At 45.3% G+C, this 22,068-nt stretch overlaps 1 protein-coding gene across 1 annotated transcript in view; it reads right to left on the bottom strand.

The window, feature by feature from the left end:
* Positions 1–22,068, bottom strand: part of LOC121549718 (potassium voltage-gated channel subfamily H member 2-like) — a 153,069-nt gene that overhangs the window by 26,845 nt on the left and 104,156 nt on the right. Inside the window, exons 4-5 of the mRNA XM_045210406.1 lie at positions 1,346–1,768; positions 57–447 (exon numbers count right to left, since the gene is read on the bottom strand). Coding sequence (XP_045066341.1) covers positions 57–447; positions 1,346–1,768 — 814 coding nt within the window. The remainder of the gene's footprint in view (positions 1–56; positions 448–1,345; positions 1,769–22,068) is intronic.

The following is a 22,068-nucleotide window of genomic DNA, read 5'->3' as shown; positions in this document are numbered from 1 at the left end:
TTTATACATCCCTTATAGTTTACCTCCAGCACATACAGACCCTCCTTGGTACTTACATCCTATAAGCATGACGCAGATGGAGAAGATCTTCTCAGAGTTGGTGTTGGGGGAGACGTTGCCAAAGCCCACACTGGTCAGACTGGAGAAGGTGAAATAGAGGGCTGTGACGTACTTGTCCTTTATGGAGGGGCCCGAGCCCGGCACCGTGTCGTTGTATTGTTTCCCCAAAGACTCGCCCAGCGTGTGGAGCCAGCCGATGCTGCCGATGTGCTCCACGCTGCCGATGGCGTACCAGATGCACGCCAGCCAGTGGGCGATGAGGGCGAACGTGCACATGAGCAGGAAGAGGACAGCGGCGCCATACTCGGAGTAGCGGTCCAGCTTCCTCGCCACGCGCACTAGCCGGAGGAGGCGGGCCGTCTTCAGCAGGCCAATCAGAGTGGTCGTCTGGCAGGAGAGAGGAGAAACAGTTTGCTTAGTGTCCAATCTTACCTCGTGAGGTCCTGTGTTGCAGAGGTTTGCTCCATACAAGCAGTAACAAAGCTGATTCAACTCATTACAGTGTCTTGATTGAAGACTATTATTAGTCGATTGGTTGAATCAGATGTGTGACTGCTAGGCTGGACCAAAAGCCGGGACCCACACTGGCCTTCTGCAGATAAGATTGGATACACCAGGTTTAGGAGGTCAGTTCAAAGTTTAAAAAGCTTTATTGTCCGTTTAGGATAAATTACATCAGTGAAATTTACAAAATGTGCTGTGAACCATCCTCTGCCCTACACCGATCCCAGCACTGAGACCCTGGTATGTACTAGCGGAGGTTTACTGTGCTGTTGGTTGGTTCTGTTCATTGTCTTGTCTCTATTCAGCAAATAAACAAGGACCAGATTACTTCCCTGCTTGGCAGAAAGCCTAGTTTCTCACGTCACAGTAAATGATAGTCCTCTGCTGGGAAGAATGTCCACTTCCTTGGCTCACTGGCCACTTGAGGTTCAATTAACTAAACATTGGCAAGAAGGTTGACAGTACAACCTTTCACAGTTCTTTTTCTGCTCCGGAGCCTTCGTGGGGATATCCCTGACTTGTAGTTCATTGGAGGGCCATTAATAATGGGAGATTTTATTTTGGAGGTCCCAAAAGCTCATTGCAAATAGCCTTCATTATTTGTGATTATCTATAGCTCAATATATCTAACCACCCTTAAAAACGAAATCAAACCTTTAAAAAGAAGATTCAACCACATAACATCTGACAATCCCCATAACTCAAGATGCATTCAAACACAGGTTGCCCTCACAAAACTCAAATTACCCACAATGCCCCTCCCCTAGCCCCGATTCCTCACCTCCTCTCCGCTGCGGTAGATGAGCAGGTCAAAGGGGATGGCCGCCACCATATCAATGAGGAACCAGCCCTTGAAGTAGTGGACCGCTATCCTCAGTGGGGCGCTGACCACCTCGTCGTTAACGTTGACGTACGTGGTCCTGAAGTTGATGACGATATCCACGATGAACATGATGTCCACGATGAGGTCGACCACATTGAGCGGCGAGCACGAGTAGCCACAGTTCACCATGGCGGCCTCCTCCTGGTCGTGGAGGAGGAAGGCGGCGGAGTAGGGGGTCAAGATGGCCGTGTAGATGACCAGCAGCAGGATGAGCCAGTCCCACACCGCCTTGAAGGGGCTGTAGTGGAGAATGGTCCACTTGTGGATGCGAGGCGCCTGGAGCTTGTACTCTGGGAGGACATCGGCACCCAGTGACAGCACCTGGCAGGAGAGAGTGAGAGGGGTTTGCCTTTCTGATCAGGTAGTTGGATCAATATGATAGCGTTATACAGAGAGAGAGAGAGAGAGAAAGAGAAAGAGAGAGAGAGAGAGAGAGAGAGAGAGAGAGAGAGAGAGAGAGAGAGAGAGAGAGAGAGAGAGAGAGAGAGAGAGAGAGAGAGAGAGACAGAGAGACACTCAAGTGTTAACATAAATAATGGCACACTGCCTTTTCAGAAATGAAACAACAAATGTCATTCCTAAATAAAAATGAACAAAAAAAAAATTATAAAAAAAAAAACAAAAAAAAAAAACATATACATTCAACTCATTTCATCAACAAAAAATAGTTTCCCCTCCTCCACAAAACAAACCGCTCCTTCGTAGGCCCACTTCTCCTCAAACAATGGGAGATCTTTTACCGCCAAGAAGAACTCAAAATCCACTTTTATTCTCGCTTTCACTAATCCTTTAAAAACACATTTTACATCCTGCCCATATCCCGTTTCTATCTTATGTTTCCTACTCAGAAAAATTGACATCTTAGCTTGTCCCAAAATAAAATGTAACAGTTGACATTTTATTTTCTGTTGCTTACTATATTGAAACTCCAAAATAAAAACAGTGTTATTGAAAATCTCCCCTACAGCTTTAAACAAAGACTCCAGCATTTCCAAGATAGGTTTTATCCTCTCACACTCCATAAAACAGTGAAAAATGGTTTCTCTTATACTACAAAAAAGACATCCATCTCCAACATCTGAGTTAATAACAGATGCAAAAGCATTAACTGCAATGATGCCATGCAAAACCCTCCATTGCATGTCCCCAATACCCTTTTGTAATGGTGGCTTGTACAGTGCTCTCCATGCTGGCTTTACCTTGTCATCAATGCCCAATTTTACCCTCCATGGAGTGTCTTTTCTATTCTTCAATTTATCTTTGTTCAAAACCTTGACACACCCCCTATATAAGTCTTTCCCATTCACCTCATCCAAACCCACCTCTTCCAACCCTCTCAAATCCAGTAATAACGCCTTTCTTTCTGACTCTGGGATATTGGGTGTAATCCCTAGTCTTGGAAATGAGACGTTTTCATCTTGTACCTTCTTCTTGTGACTATTCAGCATACCCCACTCTTCTGCTGACAGAGCCTTCCTGCAGCTTCCCAGCAGTTGTCCGACAATCCTTTCCGACTTCACCCCCAAATGTTCAGCCACCCGTCTTCTATCCATTAAGGCGGGCCCAGCCATGGCCATTAACTGTTTTAAGGTGATGATTTTGCCCTTCACCAGAATCTTGGAGAAATGTGGAACAGCTGCAGTTGTAGAATCCAGTCTTGCCCCATACACCAGAGGTTCCTCCAGCAGCCAATGCACTGACTCCGCTGGAGTGTGTCTGGCCACCTTCATTATGCTCCACACCCTAAGAAGGCCTCTGTAAAACGGAGAGACTCCCTCCCTAGAAATCTGGCTACTATCAACCAAAAATAAAGCCTTCTTTAAACCTAATCCCCCAACCTGCTATAATACAAGACCTGCCATCCCTCTCCAAACCACATTTTCCGGTCCATAAAGCAACCTTTGAATAAACTGAAACCGGAAAGCAGCAGCCCTACTAGCAAGATGTACAAGACCTTGTCCCCCCTCCTCTTTTGACAAATACAAAACACTTTGTGGAACCCAATGATATTTATCCCAAAAGAAATCCACAATAATTGCCTGTATCTTAGCCAGAAGGCCAGATGGTGGCTCTAAAACTGACAACCGATGCCACAGTGCAGAGGCAATCACATTGTTAACTATAATAGTGTGCCCCCTATATGACATACGAGATAACAACCAACGCCATCTCCTCATCCTCCCTTCCATCATTTCAACCACCCCAATCCAATTTTTTTCCATTGTCCCCTCATATCCTAGGTACACTCCAAGATACTTAAAACCTCCCTTACACCATTCCAGCCCCCCTGGCAAAGCCATGATCCCTCCAGACCATTCTCCAATCTGTAAAGCACAACTTTCTTCCCAATTTACCTTTGCAGAGGATATTCCCCTAAAACGATCAACCATTAGACTCAAACTATCCACCACTGCTTGATTTTTCACTAAAACAACTACATCATCAGCATAGGCTGAGAGACGAATAGGAGGAATATCCTCTGAAAGGTACATTCCTTCAACGCGACTTCTAATGCTATTTAGTAGTGGCTCTATAGCGATGGCATATAACATTCCCGACAAAGAACATCCCTGCCTAATACCTCTACTCACTTTAAAAGGAGCACTCAAACCACTGTTAACTTTCAGTACACTTTCAATGTCACCATATATCACCCTGATCATGGCAATAAAACCAGAGCTGAACCCAAACGCCTCAAAAGTGTGCCAAAAGTATTGATGTTCAACTCGGTCAAATGCCTTTTCCTGATCAATTGAAATTAGACCAGCATCCAACCCAATAGCCCTAGAGACGTCCACAAAATCCAGAATCAGATAAATGTTATCCACTATCTGTCTGCCGGGAACACAGTAGGACTGGTCCGCATGTATGATTTGCCCCATCACCTCCCTCAGCCTGTTGGACAAAGCCTTGGACAGGATCTTATAATCAGTGCACAATAAAGCCACCGGCCTCCAGTTCTTCACCTCCCTAGGGTCACCCTTTTTGGGCAGTAGGGTGAGGACAGCCCTTCTGCAGCTTATTGGTAATAATAATAATAATAATACGCCATTTAGCAGACGCTTTTGTCCAAAGCGACTTACAGTCATGTGTGCATAAATTTTTGTGTATGGGTGGTCCCGGGGATCGAACCCACTACCTTGGCGTTACAAGCGTCGTGCTCTACCAGCTGAGCTACAGAGGACCACACAGATTAACAGAGTTTAACCCTCCGGTTAAACTATCATTAACTACTGCTAGCCAATCCTCTCCCAACATAGCCCAAAAAGACTTAAAAAAGTCAACGGGAAGCCCATCAATGCCTGGTGCCCTTCCATTTTCCATGCCTTTTAATGCAGTGTATAGCTCCTGCAAAGACAATGGTTGCTCTAGCTCAACCTGAGCTTCTGCAGCCACCTGTGGGAGCCCATTAAGGAACTGCTGTGTCACTGTTTTATCCTCTTTGTACTCACACTTGTAGAGCTCAGCACAGAACTCTACTGCCCTCTTTCTAATTTCACTAGAGCTAGTGAGCTCCTGTCCAACAGCAGATTTGAGACAATGAATAATTCTTCTTCGTCCATTCTTTTTCTCTGAACCAATTTTTTTGGGGGGAAGAGGCATCCATTTCAGAGATTCCCTGAAACTTACTTCTCACCAATGCCCCCTGTGCTCTGATACCCAGCAGGTCTGCCAATGCAGCTTTTTTCCTCTTGAGGGCCTGAGTATGGCCTCGATCTCCTGTGGTCTCAACCAACGTCATGAGTTCCACTATTTCCGTTTCTAGGGCTTTCATTGATCTGGTGATATCCTTGGTGACATTCCTCGTGTATTGATTACAGAATTGTTGAATCTGGATTTTCCCTATACAGTGAGGGGAAAAAAGTATTTGATCCCCTGCTGATTTTGTATGTTTGCCCACTGACAAAGAAATGATCAGTCTATAATTTTAATGGTAGGTTTATTTGAACAGTGAGAGACAGAATAACAACAACAAAATCCAGAAAAACACATTTTATAAAATGATTTGCATTTTAATGAGGGAAATAAGTATTTGACCCCATTGCAAAACATGACTTAGTACTTGGTGGCCAAACCCTTGTTGGCAATCACAGAAGTCAGACGTTTCTTGTAGTTGGCCACCAGGTTTGCACACATCTCAGGAGGGATTTTGTCCCACTCCTCTTTGTAGATCTTCTCCAAGTCATTAAGGTTTTGAGGCTGACGTTTGGCAACTCGAACCTTCAGCTCCCTCCACAGATTTTCTATGGGATTAAGGTCTGGAGACTGGCTAGGCCACTCCAGGACCTTAATGTGCTTCTTCTTGAGCCACACCTTTGTTGCCTTGGCTGTGTATTTTGGGTCATTGTCATGCTGGAATACCCATTCACGACCAAATTTCAATGCCCTGGCTGAGGGAAGGAGGTTCTCACCCAAGATTTGACGGTACATGGCCCCGTCCATTGTCCTTTTGATGCGGTGAAGTTGTCCTGTCCCCTTAGCAGAAAAACACCCCCAAAGCATAAAGTTTCCACCTCCATGTTTGATGGTGGGGATGGTGTTCTTTGCGTCATAGGCAGCATTCCTCCTCCTCCAAACACGGCAAGTTGAGTTGATGTCAAAGAGCTCGATTTTGGTCTCATCTGACCACAACACTTTCACCCAGTTCTCCTTTGAATCATTCAGATGTTCATTGGCAAACTTCAGACGGGCATGTATATGTGCTTTCTTGAGCAGGGGGACCTTGCGGGCGCTGCACGATTTCAGTCCTTCTCGGTGTAGTGTGTTACCAATTGTTTTCTTGGTGACTACCGTTCTCATGATTATTGCAACTCCACAAGGTGAGATCTTGCATGGAGCCCCAGGCCAAGGGAGATTGACAGTCCTTTTGTGTTTCTTCCATTTGCGAATAATCACACCAACTGTTGTCACCTTCTCACCAAGCTGCTTGGCGATGGTCTTGTAGCCCATTCCAGCCTTGTGTAAGTCTACAATGTTGTCCCTGACATCCTTGGAGAGCTCTTTGGTCTTGGCCATGGTGGAGAGTTTGGAATCTGATTGATTGATCGCTTCTGTGGACAGGTGTCTTTTATACAGGTAACAAACTGAGATTAGGAGCACTCCCTTTAAGAGTGTGCTCCTAATCTCAGCTCGTTACCTGTATAAAAGACACCTGGGAGCCAGAAATCTTTCTGATTGAGAGGGGGTCAAATACTTATTTCCCTTATTAAAATGCAAATCAATTTATAACATTTTTTACATGCGTTTTTCTGGATTTATTTGTTGTTATTCTGTCTCTCACTGTTCAAATAGACCTACCATTAAAATTATAGACTGATCATTTCTTTGTCAGCGGGCAAACGTAAAAAATCAGCAGGGGATCAAATACTTTTTTTCCCTCACTGTATCCCACCACTGTTGAAGGGATACAAAACTGGCCTTTTGAGACATCCACCACTCCCAGAAAAAAACTAAAACATTTCCTGAAGTGAGCATCACTCAATAAAGTTATATTAAAATGCCAGTATGCGCTTTTGGGTTTTACATCGTTAATGAACACCACCTCAGTTATTAAACAATGATCAGAAAATCCCACTGGGGTTATCACACTTGATTTACAGACTTGAGATTGATGCTCAAAACAATAAAACCTATCTAACCTGGCCATAGAGATGGTGTTCTCGCTCACATGCGCCCAGGTGTACTGTCTCGTGCCTCCATATTGACTCTGCCAAATATCACACCGTTCATGTGTTACAATGAAGCGTTTTAAAAAAGGCCTTGAGGCTATATGAGGTTCTTTGTGATTTCTATCTAAATCAATGACTGTGCAGTTAAAATCCCCAGCAATAAATAAATAATCTTAATTATTACATTTCTCAATGGTATTTGATAATGTCTCTAAAAAACATACCCTCTCAACTGCCACCACTGGGGCATATACATTTATCAGACACATAGTGATGTTTTCATACCTTGCTCTAACTTTTAATAACCTCCCCTCAACTACCTCTTCAACCTCATATGACAAAGGCAAAAACCCTTTTGAGAACAAGATGGCCACACCCCCCCACTTTTTGAGTTTTTATGACTACACACCACTGCCCCCCCTACATTATAATCCTGCATATATATTTCTTCCCTTTTGTCAACTTCAGAAATTGACGTACCTTCTCAATCCTATACCTCCCTTCCACCCCATTTATCTCACTATTTTACAGAAGAAAACTCCACCATCTCTACAACCTGTTTATCTTCAACTGATTTATCAAGCTCTCCCTTCACCACCCCTTATATTCTTCCTCTTACTCCTCGGTACTTTGAAAATAGCTGCTTCCTTTTCCATTATTTCAATCTCCTCTTGACCTCCAATTTCATTTTCCAGCACCACCGCAGCGACAGCAGTCGCAATCTCACCGACTTTTTCCTCCTCTTTCTTTGTTCTGATCTACCACAATTGCCCTCGTATCCACACTGCCTTCCTCTCCTACTTTTCCAACCATATCTGCCCACCTTCTCCCTTCCCCTGCACCCTTAGCATGTTCATCCCTTCGCGGTGGTGCATTAGCTGCACCAGCACTAGAGCTGCTACCAGACTCTGCACGCGCGTTCTCGGGACAATTACGTACCAAATGCCCCTCTCTTCCACAGCCAAAGCATTTCATTGATTCAGTAGAAGCGTAGAAGACATAATCAAATCTATCAATCTTAAAACTGAATGCTAAATTCAGTTCATCAATGTCCTTTTTTAAATCATATGCACTTGTCTCCTATGAGACACGACATGTTTCAGCAATGGAGATTTGCATCCAAAAAGAACCTTCTTTATTGTAGATACAATTTGACCATGACGAGATAACTCTCGCTCCAACACTTCATCTCTAACAAATGGAGGCACGTTAGAAAGTATAACTTTCTTTGCCGGATTCATAAGCGGAAATACCGGCGTCTGCGTCTCCCGCAACAAAACACCACTCTCAACTATCGTATTCACCTTTTCAATGGAATAAAAAAATATCACTACAGCGCTATTCATCCTTGAGGCTGATTTGATGCTATCATACCCAATGATAGCACCCACTGCCAAGCTACATTCTTCCACGTAACACCCGGCCGCAGCAGGAATCTTTACTCCATGCCGCAGACTAAGTTTTTCAAACTCCAAACCTCCGTGAGTGGCCATTGCAACCAGCCCCACCCGCTGGTTGTGCCCTCGCGAAAAACAACCTCAACGATCCCACCACCCCTATACGTGCTCAGTGATAGTTAGACAAGAACCTTAAAACATCTAAACTAATCAATATATATATATACCAAAACCCAATAGAGTGAAAATAATTCCAGTCGCTCTCACAATCACTCCTGCTTTACGACTCACTCCCAGCATGCACTCCAACGAGAGAGACAGAGAGAGAAAGAGAGACAGAGAGACAGAGAAACAGAGAGAGAGACCGACAGAGAGACAGAGAGAGACAGAGAAAGAGAGAGAGACAGAAAGAGAAAGAGAAAGAGAGAGAGACAGAGAAAGAGAGAGGAGTCGGGCTGGGAAGTTCCCCAAAACATTTCATTTGACATTTTAGTCATTTAGCAGACAACTTAGAGTTAGTGCATTCATCTTAAGATTGCTAGGTGGGACAACCACATATCACAGTCATAGTAAGTACATTTGTCCTCAGTAAAGTAGCTACCAGCAAAGTCACAGCTAGTAAGGGGAAAAATAAATACAAAGAGGGCCAAGAGACCAGAGGTGGCAGAACGGAGTGCTCAGGTTGGGGTGTAGGGTTTGAGCATAGCCTGAAGGTAGGGAGGGGCAGTTCATCTAGCTGTTCCATAGGCAAGTATCATGGCCTGATTGCCAAGGAGAGGAGAAACCATTCCCCTACAGCCACTGATTACGAAAACAACAACAGTCACAAAAATAAGTAAGCATGGAAAACACAGAGGTTCCTTGGATGGCATGTGTTGTATTTATTACAATTTCAAGAACTTTGAAAGTTTCTTCAAGTGCAGTCGCAAAAAACATCAGAAAATCAGAAAAGCATCAGAAAAGCCTCAGAAATTGCAGCCTAAATTAAATTTCAAGTAGCAGACACATCTCAACATTCTGTTCATAGGAGACTGCGTGGATCAGGCCTTCATGGTCGAACTGCTGCAAAGAAACCACTACTAAAGGACACCAATAATAAGAAGAGACTTGCTTGGGCCAAGAAACACGAGCAATGGACATTAGACCGGTGGAAATCTGTCCTTTGGTTTTATGAGTCCAAATATGAGATTTTTGGTTCCAACCGCTGTGTCTTTGTGAGACGCAGAGTAGGTGAACGGATGATCTCCGCATGTGTAGTTCCCACCATGAAGCATGGAGGAAGAGGTGTTATGGTGTGGGGGTGCTTTGCTGGTGACACTGTCAGTGATTTATTTAGAATTCAAGGCACACTTAACTAGCATGGCTACCACAGCATTCTGCAGCGATACGCCATCCCATCTGGTTTGCGCTTAGTGGGACTATCATTTGTTTTTCAACAGGACAATGACCCAACACACCTCCAGGCTGTGTAAGGGCTGTTTGACCAAGATGGAGAGTGATGGAGTGCTGCATCAGATGACCTGGCCTCCACAATCACCTGACCTCAACCCAATTGAGATGGTTTGGGATGAGTTGGACCGCAGAGTGAAGGAAAAGCAGCCAACAAGTGCTCAGCATATGTGGGAACTCCTTCAAGACTGTTGGAAAAGCATTCCAGGTGATGCTGGTTGAGAGAATGCCAAGAGTGTGCAAAGCTGTCATCAAGGCAAAGGGTGGCTACTTTGAAGAATCTAAAATATTAAATGTATTTTGATTTGTTTAACACTTTTTTTGGTTACTACATGATTCCATATGTGTTATTTCATAGTTTTGATGTCTTCACTATTATTCTACAATGTAGAATATAGTAAAAGTAAAGAAAAACCCTTGAATGAGTAGGTGTGTCCAAACTTTTGACTGGTACTGTGTATATATATATATATATATATATATATATATATATATATATATATATATATATATATATATATTTTTTTTTTAATTGTTGGACGTAAAAGACTATAAAAGTGATTTTAATTTAAGAAATCTGTTCCCAAGTATTCCCACGCATAATAGAGAGACAGCTAATCGTATATAATTGTAAGTAAGGTTTGAAATTATTCTGTTTAAGTCAAACATTGTTTGGGATTCTTGCGGTCAATTTGCAGTCTACATATTATTTGTAATTATGTTCCGGCCCCCCGACCATCCGCTCAAGAAAAAATAATCCCGCAGCTGAATCTAGTTGATGATCCCTGATCTAGGCTATATATAGTCATCATGTTGTGCACAGTCTGCCTTAAACAACAACAAATACATAAACACAGAATACACTGCAGAGTCATGAAGAGGGGTCAGACGGAAGCAATGGAATCATCCGGTCTTAGCCTTGGTAAGTCAGCGGCCCATTGAGACTGAAATGAGGTGAGTAACTGAGGTGAGGAGTAGGGGGTGAGGAGTAGGGGGTGAGGAGTAGGGGGTGAGGAGTAGGGGGTGAGGAGTAGGGGGTGAGGATTAGGGGGTGAGGATTAGGAGTGAGGGTAGGGGGTGAGGAGTAGGGGGTGAGGAGTAGGGGGTGAGGAGTAGGGGTGAGGATTAGGAGTGAGGACTAGGGGGTGAGGAGTAGGAATGAGGATTAGGAGTGAGGAGTAAGGGTGAGGAGTAGGGGTGAGGAGTAGGGGGTGAGGACTAGGGGGTGAGGAGTAGGGGGTGAGGAGTAGGGGGTGAGGACTAGGGGGTGAGGATTAGGAGTGAGGACTAGGGGGTGAGGATTAGGAGTGAGGATTAGGAGTGAGTAGTAGGGGGTGAGGATTAGGAGTGAGGATTAGGGGTGAGGAGTAGGGGGTGAGGAGTAGGAGTGAGGATTAGGAGTGAGGAGTAGGGGGTGAGGAGTAGGGGGTGAGGATTAGGGGGTGAGGAGTAGGGGTGAGGAGTAGGAGTGAGGGCTAGGGGGTGAGGATTAGGGGTGAGGAATAGGGGGTGAGGAGTAGGGGGTGAGGATTAGGAGTGAGGAGTAGGGGGTGAGGAGTAGGGGGTGAGGAGTAGGCGGTGAGGATTAGGGGGTGAGGAGTAAGGGGTGAGGATTAGGAGTGAGGACTAGGGGGTGAGGAGTAGGAATGAGGAGTAAGGGGTGAGGGCTATGGGGTGAGGAGTAGGGGGTGAGGAGTAGGGGGTGAGGACTAGGGGGTGAGGATTAGGAGTGAGGAGTAGGGGGTGAGGAGTAGGGGTGAGGAGTAGGAGTGAGGGCTAGGGGGTGAGGATTAGGGGGTGAGGATTAGGGGGTGAGGAGTAGGGGTGAGGAGTCAGGAGTAGGAGGTGAGGAGTTGGGATTGAGGAGTACGGGTGAGGAGTAGGGGTTGAGGCTGAAACGGGATGGGTTTAGGAACTACCTTAAGTAGCAAGGTGGAGAACATGGGTTGAGTGTAGTGGGTGAGGAGTAGGGGGTGGCTGAGTTGAAATGGGTGAGGTAGCTAGAGGTGTTTTTATCAACAGTTGTGATGAGCAATACAAGTTAAATTACTGTATATACAGTACTTAAATCACTTAGATGAAGAAATCTGTCAGGTTTCAGCTTAAACACACACACACACACACACGTGCACAAACGCACACACACACACACACACACACACACACACACACACACACACACACACACACACACACACACACACACACACACACACACACACACACACACACAGTTCAGTTTCGCGCCCTTGTCGGGTGAGCTTCCCATCACAAAGGATCTATTGGGTTATACAGTATATATATAGTGATATGTATGAAACCAAGCAGTTTTCTAAAAAAAACATCCAGGGGAAGACAACAAGTGCAGGTGTCAAAATTTCACATATATCATAAAAACTACATTTGAGGACAACAGCACTTTTGTAATGTAACGTTGTTGAAAGGTTTCTGCAGTTGTCAGTACAGATGTAATATCTTAATTTGATCACTCTGCTGTCGCAGATCATTTTCAAACACAGCATGAAATGCAAATTGTTGTCACGATCGTTTAAAGACTGGTTGAACCAAGGCGCAGCGTGATAAGCGTACATGTTTATTTAAGTACTGAACACACGACAAAACAAACGATACATGCAGTCTCAAGGTACACACTACAAACCTATACAGAACAAGATCCCACAACTAACAGGTGCCAACAAGCTGCCTAAGTATGGTCCCCAATCAGAGACAACGAGCTACAGCTGTCTCTGATTGGGAACCACCCTGGCCAACATAGATCTAAACGATCTAGAACTAAACATAGAAAAACACAACATAACATGGAATATACACACCCTGACTCAACAAATAAACGTCCCCTGAGTCAGGGCGTGACAATTGTAGTGTATTCAAGGATTAAAAAGACCTCTAAAGTTAGAAATTTCAGACAAAAATGTCCATGAATTATAATCCAATTCATAATTAAAATGTCCTGTTGCTGCAGGATTTAAAACGGATCAAATTCAGATAGTATATCTATAGATATGATAAAAGATGAAAAGAGCGGTCCCCTGTTCAAACAGCTCTGCTCTGCCTTCATTTACTCAGCCCCCGCATGGCTCTGGCTCTGGCTCTCTCTCACTGGCTGGATGTTTGGCCCTGGAAAGAGCTAGCAGTGTCTATCAATGGAAGGTACCAGGTCAGGGAGTGACAAGCAAGAGGGAATGGATGCGGTACAAGCAGTGCAATGTCACCTCTGATGTCACATCCCTGTTGCCAAGGTGCTGTATTTCCACGACCCTCTCAAACAATAAGGATTCGATTTGAGTGTGAACATTACGAGGAGTGCCACAGCAGGATTAGGATATTGCAGATCCGGGACATGCCAGTCCATCTGTTTAGAAGTATTGACTTGAATTAGCATTTTGGGCTAATTCCATTTCCCACATTCTAATTAATTTGGCAGGGTGCCTCCGGTAGATGCTAAAACAATTACTAAAATAATTAAATTGAGAGCAGACACAACAAGAGATTTGCCAAAACCTCAAGAGAATTGGGGAGAGCTCTGGGTGTGCTAAATGTGGTATTCATAGTCCTTCGTCAATTGGTTTACTTTAGTCTCACAATTGGCCTTCTACATACAGTGGGGAAAAAAAGTATTTAGTCAGCCACCAATTGTGCAAGTTCTCCCACTTAAAAAGATGAGAGAGGCCTGTAATTTTCATCATAGGTACACGTCAACTATGACAGACAAATTGAGGGAAAAAAATCCAGAAAATCACATTGTAGGATTTTTTATGAATTTATTTGCAAATTATGGTGGAAAATAAGTATTTGGTCACCTACAAACAAGCAAGATTTCTAGCTCTCACAGACCTGTAACTTCTTCTTTAAGAGGCTCCTCTGTCCACTCGTTACCTGTATTAATGGCACCTGTTTGAACTTGTTATCAGTATAAAAGACACCTGTCCACAACCTCAAACAGTCACACTCCAAACTCCACTATGGCCAAGACCAAAGAGCTGTCAAAGGACACCAGAAACAAAATTGTAGACCTGCACCAGGCTGGGAAGACTGAATCTGCAATAGGTAAGCAGCTTGGTTTGAAGAAATCAACTGTGGGAGCAATTATTAGGAAATGGAAGACATACAAGACCACTGATAATCTCCCTCGATCTGGGGCTCCACGCAAGATCTCACCCCGTGGGGTCAAAATTATCACAAGAATGGTGAGAAAAAATCCCAGAACCACACGGGGGGACCTAGTGAATGACCTGCAGAGAGCTGGGACCAAAGTAACAAAGCCTACCATCAGTAACACACTACGCCGCCAGGGACTCAAATCCTGCAGTGGCAGACGTTTCCCCCTGCTTAAGCCAGTACATGTCCAGGCCCATCTGAAGTTTGCTAGAGTGCATTTGGATGATCCAGAAGAGGATTGGGAGAATGTCCGGGCGGCAGGTAGCTTAGTGGTTAAGAGCGTTGTGCCAGTAACCGAAAGGTCGCTGGTTCTAATCCCCGAGCCGACTAGGTGAAAAATCTGTCGATGTGCCCTTGAGCAAGGCACTTAACCCCTAATTGCTCCCCGGGCGCCGAAGACGTGGATGTCGATTAAGGCAGCCCCCCGCACCTCTCTGATTCAGAGGGGTTGGGTTAAATGCGGAAGACACATTTCAGTTGAATGCATTCAGTTGTACAACTGACTAGATATCTCCCTTTCCCTTTCCCTTTCCCATATGGTCAGATGAAACCAAAATAGAACTTTTTGGTAAAAACTCAACTCGTCGTGTTTGGAGGACAAAGAATGCTGAGTTGCATCCAAAGAACACCATACCTACTGTGAAGCATGGGGGTGGAAACATCATGCTTTGGGGCTGTTTTTCTGCAAAGGGACCAGGACGACTGATCCGTGTAAAGGAAAGAATGAATGGGGCCATGTATCGTGAGATTTTGAGTGAAAACCTCCTTCCATCAGCAAGGGCATTGAAGATGAAACGTGGCTGGATCTTTCAGCATGACAATGATCCCAAACACACCGCCCGGGCAACGAAGAAGTGGCTTCTTAAGAAGCATTTCAAGGTCCTGGGGTGGCCTAGCCAGTCTCCAGATCTCAACCCCATAGAAAATCTTTGGAGGGAGTTGAAAGTCCGTGTTGCCCAGCGACAGCCCCAAAACATCACTGCTCTAGAGGAGATATGCATGGAGGAATGGGCCAAAATACCAGCAACAGTGTGTGAAAACCTTGTGAAGACTTACAGAAAACGTTTGACCTGTGTCATTGCCAACCAAGGGTATATAACAAAGTATTGAGAAACTTTTGTTATTGACCAAATACTTATTTTCCACCATAATTTGCAAATAAATTCATTAAAAATCCTACAATGTGATTTTCTGGAACTTTTTTTCTCATTTTGTCTGTCATAGTTGACGTGTACCTATGATGATAAATTACAGACCTCTCTCATCTTTCTAAGTGGGAGAACTTGCACAATTGGTGGCTGACTAAATACTTATTTTCCCCACTGTACTTCCCCAGAGTCAGATGAACTTGTGGATAAAAATAACATGTCTCTGTGTGCAGTTTAAAGGAAGTTGCTAACTAGCGCTAGCGCAATTGCTAACTAGCGTTAGCGCGATGACTGGAAGTCATACTGAGACCAAGGTCTCTTTTACAGAAGATGTCCATGCCATGTGTTACGGTGGCTATTGTGGGACATTCTTCCCGGCACTAATGGAACTCATAAAAAATTCAGGGACTTCAGTTTCTACTGTAAACCTTAGGTCGTTCTACATCAACCAACGCTAGATTGGTTGTTATTTCGGGAGCGTTCGGGGTTGATACCCTTTTTAATAATGCAAGTACAACTGACGACTCATATAACATACAGGATGCTGTCACGCCGACAATGCTTTCACAACAGCCAGCCACTGCTAAGAAGATAAGGGTTACATTGACGAAACCAGCACTGAGACATCAGTGTTGTGTTGATGATTAAATCTGGACAAAAATACGACACAGGGCCTCCCTAGTGGCGCAGCGGTCTAAGTCATCGCAGTGCTTGAGGTGTCACTACAGACCCGGGTTCGATCCCAGGCTGTGTCACCCATGAGGCGGCGCACAATTGGCCCAGCGTCGTCCGGGTTAGGGGAGGGTTTGGCCGGCCGGGATGTCCTTGTCCCATCGCGCTCGAGCGACTCCTTGTGGCGTGCCGGGTGCCTGCAAGCTGATCTCGGTCGCCAGTTGTACGTTGTTTCCTCCGACACATTGGTTCAGCTGACTTCCAGGTTAAGCGAGCATTGTGTCAAGAAGCATTGCGGCAAGAAGCAGTGCAGCAAGAAACAGTGAGGCTTGGCAGGGTCGTGTTTCGGAGGACGCATGGCTCTTGACCTTCGCCTCTCCTGAGTCTGTAGGGGAGTTGCAGTGATGGGACAATACAATTGGGGAGAAAAAAGGGGTAAACAAAATATATAATGACACAGACACATTTTCAGTCGATTAGGCGGACAAAAGCAACAGATATGTCAATATGTCTGAGCTACATACACCCAGCCATCCCCCTGCCTTGATATGTCTTATCATGGAGTACAATGAAAGGGGTGAGAGAGATTAATGTCTTCCTTTTCAGTGTCATAGCCAACACAGGAGAATGAGAATGAGAGAGTGAGTGAGTGCGAGTGAGAGTTAGAGAGAGAGAGAGAGAGAGAGAGAGAGAGAGAGTGTGTGTAAATGTGTGACACTTGGTTTTCTCCGTGACCTTTCCCTATCCACCGCTGCTGGTTTTCATTAAACATAACAAAAGAGCATATTACCTCACAGAAAAGCCAGACATAATCTCGCCTCCATCTCTACAACCCCCATCCTCCCATCCCCAGATCCCCAGCTCTCTTTCACCCACTCTCTAAGCTCCAAACATCTCCTTAAATGTTCATCAGCACCATCATCACTTTAAAATAAGTCTCTCTTCTCCTTCACTTTAGTCTCCAACAGCGAGGAGTAGGGCTTTAAATATAAGTGCTGCAATAAGAGAATGCACAGAAAGGGACGTTTTCGTGAAGTTAATGACGCAGGTCTGGGGGAGTCTAAGCTAATCAACAGCATGGGGAAAGAGCACCTCAGGGTCAGCTTCATTTGTTAAGCTCCTCGCTAACAAAAGCAAATATCTAACATATTCGTTTTGTTGCATTTACAAAGAGGCCAAGATCAAAATAGATATTGCATATGCATGAAATATGGCGGAATGTGCTAGAAACTGTTCATTTTACATCTGACCTCGCTGCTGACTGCATGTGAGCATGAATGCCACAAAGCAAAATATTCAAATTATGGAATCAGGCCACTTGAATAGAATATGCTGGTGTAGAGAGCCAGAGAGATCCTCTCCTATAGGCTGGTGTCCTCTTCTATCACCTGGACCAGAGCTACATCCACGTTCCTTGGACCCTGGACCAGAGCTACATCCACGTTCCTTGGACCCTGGACCAGAGCTACATCCACGTTCCTTGGACCCTGGACCAGAGCTACATCCACGTTCCTTGGACCAGAGCTACATCCACGTTCCTTGGACCCTGGACCAGAGCTACATCCACGTTCCTTGGACCCTGGACCAGAGCTACATCCACGTTCCTTGGACCAGAGCTACATCCACGTTCCTTGGACCCTGGACCAGAGCTACATCCACGTTCCTTGTACCAGAGCTACATCCACGTTCCTTGGACCCTGGAACAGAGCTACATCCACGTTCCTTGGACCAGAGCTACATCCACGTTCCTTGGACCAGAGCTACATCCACGTTCCTTGGACCCTGGACCAGAGCTATATCAACGTTCCTTGGACCCTGGACCAGAGCTATATCCACGTTCCTTGGACCCTGGACCAGAGCTAGCTGTGATCATTCTTGCTTCCAAAATCACTGGTGGATGGCTCTTTATCAGTGATGGTTGGCACCAATCTGATGAATAGCCATTTGCAACCAGCACTTTTTTGGTTACGATACAAATATGATACAATACACAATCAGATACCTTGGTTATAGGCCTACCTGGAATAATCAGCTCATCACAAACCTTAGCACATAACTAATCCACAGCATTTCACAGATACAGCTCCAGGCATACACCACAAATACACAAACAAAGCACAAGTGACCTATTCGTAGTAACATGATAGAGTTTCTCAGCTGTGGAGGGGAACCTCCGTGTGAAAATAGCTTGAGAGTGAAGAGAGAAAAGTGAAGGGGGTGCCCAGGTCCATGCTAATCCGGCTGGAGGCTTTGACAGTTGGGTGGAATGTACAGTAAGAGGTGAGTTGACTCAGCAACTCCTGCACCTGGGTTAACACGCCAAGACCCGACCATGGCCTATTTGGATAGGACTACATTGAAATGTTTCTTACAAAATAAATATGAAAAACATATGCATAAGCATGGTAGCAATTGAAAGGGAACAGTTTGACGATTATCGGAAAATTATTAGACCAACGTTGAGGACACAACAGTTCACCTGACACAAGACTAATTTTATGTGCATTTTACATTTCAAATCAAATCAAACATTATTTGTCACATGCGCCGAATACATGAACCTTACCGTGAAATGCTAACTTACATCCCTTAACCAACAATGCAGTTCAAGAAAGAGTTAAGAAAAACAATTACCAAATAAACTAAAGTAAAAAATGATCAAAAGTAACACAATAAAATAACAATAACGAGGCTATATACAGGGGGTACCGGTACCGAGTCAATGTGCGGTGGTACAGGTTAGTTGTGGTAATGTAGGTAGGGGTAAAGTGACTATGCATAGATAATAGACAGCAGGTACAGTAGCAGCAGTGTAAAAATAAATTGAGGGGTGGGGGGGGTGTCAATGTAAGTAGTCCAGGTGGCCATTTGATAAATAGTTCAGCAGTCTTATGGCTTGGGGGTAGAAGCTGTTAAGGAGCCTTTTGGTCCTAGACTTGGCGCTCCGGTACCGCTTGCCGTGTGGTAGCAGAGAGAACAGTCTATGACTTGGGTGACTGGAGTCTTTGACAATTTTTGGGGCTTTCCTCTGACACTGCCTAGTATATAGGTCCTGGATGGCAGGAAGCTTGATCCCAGTGATGTACTGGGCCGTACGCACTACCGTTTGTAGCACCTTAAGGTCAAATGCCGAGCAGTTGCCATACCAGGCGGTGATGCAACCGGTCAGGATGCTCTCGGTGGTGCAGCTGTATATCCTTTTGAGGATCTGGGGACCCATGCCAAATCTTTTCAGTCTCCTGAGGGGGAATAGGCTTTGTCGTGCCCTCTTCACGACTGTCTTGGTGTGTTTGGACCATGTTAGTTCGTTGGTGATGTGGACACCAAGGAACTTGAAACTCTCGACCCGCTCCACTACAGCCCCGTCGATGTTAATGGGGGCGTGTTCGGCCCTCCTTTTCCTGTAGTCCACGATCAGCTCCTTTGTCTTGCTCACATTGAGGGAGAAGTTGTTGTTCTGGCACCACACTGCCAGGTCTCTGACCTCCTCCCTATAGGCTGTCTCATCGTTGTTGGTGATCAGGCCTAGCACTGTTGTGTCGTCAGCAAACTCAATGATTTTGTTGGAGTCGTGTTTGGCCACGCAGTCGTAGGTGAACAGGGAGTACAGGAGGGGACTAAACACACACCCCTGAGGGGCCCCAGTGTTGAGGATCAGCGTGGCAGACGTGTTGTTGCCTACCTTTACCACCTGGAGGCGGCCCTTCAGGAAGTACAGGATCCAGTTGCAGAGGGAGGCGTTTAGTCCCAGGGTCCTTAGCTTAGTGATGAGCTTTGTGGGCACTATGGTGTTGAACGCTGAGCTGTAGTCAATGAAAAGCAATCTCACATAGGTATTCCTTTTGTCCAGGTGGGAAAGGGCAGTGTGGAGTGCGATTGAGATTGCATCATCTGTGGATCTGCTGGGACGGTATGCGAATTGGAGTGGGTCTAGGGTATCCGGGATGATGCTGTTGATGTGAGCCATGACCAGCCTTTCATTGCACTTCATGGCTACCGACGTGTGTGCTACGGGGCGGTGATCATTTAGGCAGGTTACCTTCGCTTCCTTGGGCACAGAGACTATGGTGGTCTGCTTGAAACATGTAGGTATTACAGACTCGGTCAGGGAGAGGTTGAAAATATCAGTGAAGACACTTGCCTGTTGGTCCGCGCGTGCTTTGAGCACATGTCCTGGTAATCTGTCTGGCCCCGCGGCTTTGGGAATGTTGACCTGTTTAAAGGTCTTGCTCACATCAGCTACCGAGAGCGTTATCACACAGTCGTCCGGAACACTTGCATTACATGTTGCTCTCATGCATGCTGCAGTGTTGCTTGCCTCGAAGCGAGCATAAAAGGCATTTCGCTCGTCTTGGTAGGCTCACGTCACTGGGCAGCTCGCGGCTGGGTTTCCCTTTGTAGTCCGTAATTGTTTAAGCCCTGCCATATCCGACGAGCGTCAGAGCCGGTGTAGTAGGATTAAATCTTAGTCCTGTATTGACTCTTTGCCAGTTTGATGGTTCGTCTGAGAGTCCCGCTCCTTGATGTTGCCTGTAATCCATGGCTTCTGGTTGGAATATGTACGTACGGTCACTGTGGGGACGACGTCATCGATGCACTTATTGATGAAGCCGATGACTGAGGTGGTGTACTCCTCAATGCCATTGGATGAATCCCGGAACATATTCCAGTCTGTGCTAGCAAAACAGTGCTGTAGCGTAGCATCCGCGTCATCTGACCAATTCTGTATTGAGCGAGTCACTGGTACTTCCTGCTTTAGTTTTTGCTTGTAAGCAGGAATCAGGAGGATAGAGTTATGGTCAGATTTGCCAAATGGAGGGCGAAGGAGAGCTTTGTTAATTTTTTTTACATCAAAATACAATATACATCAAAAGTAGCTCATACAGTGAGGGAAAAATGTATTTGATCCCCTGCTGATTATGTACGTTTGCCCACTGACAAAGACATGATCAGTCTATAATCGTAATGGTAGGTTTATTTGAACAGTGAGAGACAGAATAACAACAAAATAATTTAGAAAAATGCATGTCAAAAATGTTATAAATTGATTTGCATTTTAATGTGGGAAATAAGTATTTGACTCCCTCACATCTCAGGAGGGATTTTGTCCCACTCCTCTTTGCAGATCTTCTCAAAGTCATTAAGGTTTTGAGGCTGACGTTTGGCAACTCGAACCTTCAGCTCCCTCCACAGATTTTCTATGGGATTAAGGTCTGGAGACTGGCTAGGCCACTCCAGGACCTTAATGTGCTTATTCTTGAGCCACTCCTTTGTTGCCTTGGCCGTGTGTTTTGGGTCATTGTCATGCTGGAATACCCATCCACAACCTACTTTTCAATGCCCTGGCTGAGGGAAGGAGGTTCTCACCCAAGATTTGACGGTACATGGCCCCGTCCATCGTCCCTTTGATGCGGTGAAGTTGTCCTGTCCCCTTAGCAGAAAAACACCCCCAAAGCATAATGTTTCCACCTCCATGTTTGACGGTGGGGATGGTGTTCTTGGGGTCATAGGCAGCATTCCTCCTCCTTCAAACACGGCGAGTTGAGTTGATGCCAAAGAGCTTGATTTTGGTCTCATCTGACCACAACACTTTCACCCAGTTCTCCTCTGAATCATTCAGATGTTCACTGGCAAACTTCAGACGGGCCTGTATGTGCTTTCTTGAGCAGGGGGACCTTGCGGGCGCTGCAGGATTTCAGTCCTTCTCGGCGTAGTGTGTTACCAATTTTTTTCTTGGTGACTATGGTCCCAGCTGCCTTGAGATCATTGACAAGATCCTCCCGTGTAGTTCTGGGCTGATTCCTCACCGTTCTCATGATAAATAAATAAAATGCCATTTAGCAGACGCTTTTATCCAAAGCGACTTACAGTCATGTGTGCATACACATTATTTTTTTTTGTGTATGGGTGGTCCCGGGGATCGAACCCACTACATTAGCGTTACAAGCGCCATGCTCTACCAGCTGAGCTACAGAGGACCACAAGGTGAGATCTTGCATGGAGCCCCAGGCCGAGGGAGATTGACAGTTCTTTTGTGTTTCTTCCATTTGCGAATAATTGCACCAACTGTTGTCACCTTCTCACCAAGCTGCTTGGCGATGGTCTTG

The sequence above is a fragment of the Coregonus clupeaformis genome, chromosome 34, assembly GCF_020615455.1.
Source record: "Coregonus clupeaformis isolate EN_2021a chromosome 34, ASM2061545v1, whole genome shotgun sequence".
NCBI classification, from domain to species: domain Eukaryota; kingdom Metazoa; phylum Chordata; class Actinopteri; order Salmoniformes; family Salmonidae; genus Coregonus; species Coregonus clupeaformis.
Note: the sequence above shows the minus strand (reverse complement) of the source record. Positions and strands in the feature narration are given on the sequence as shown.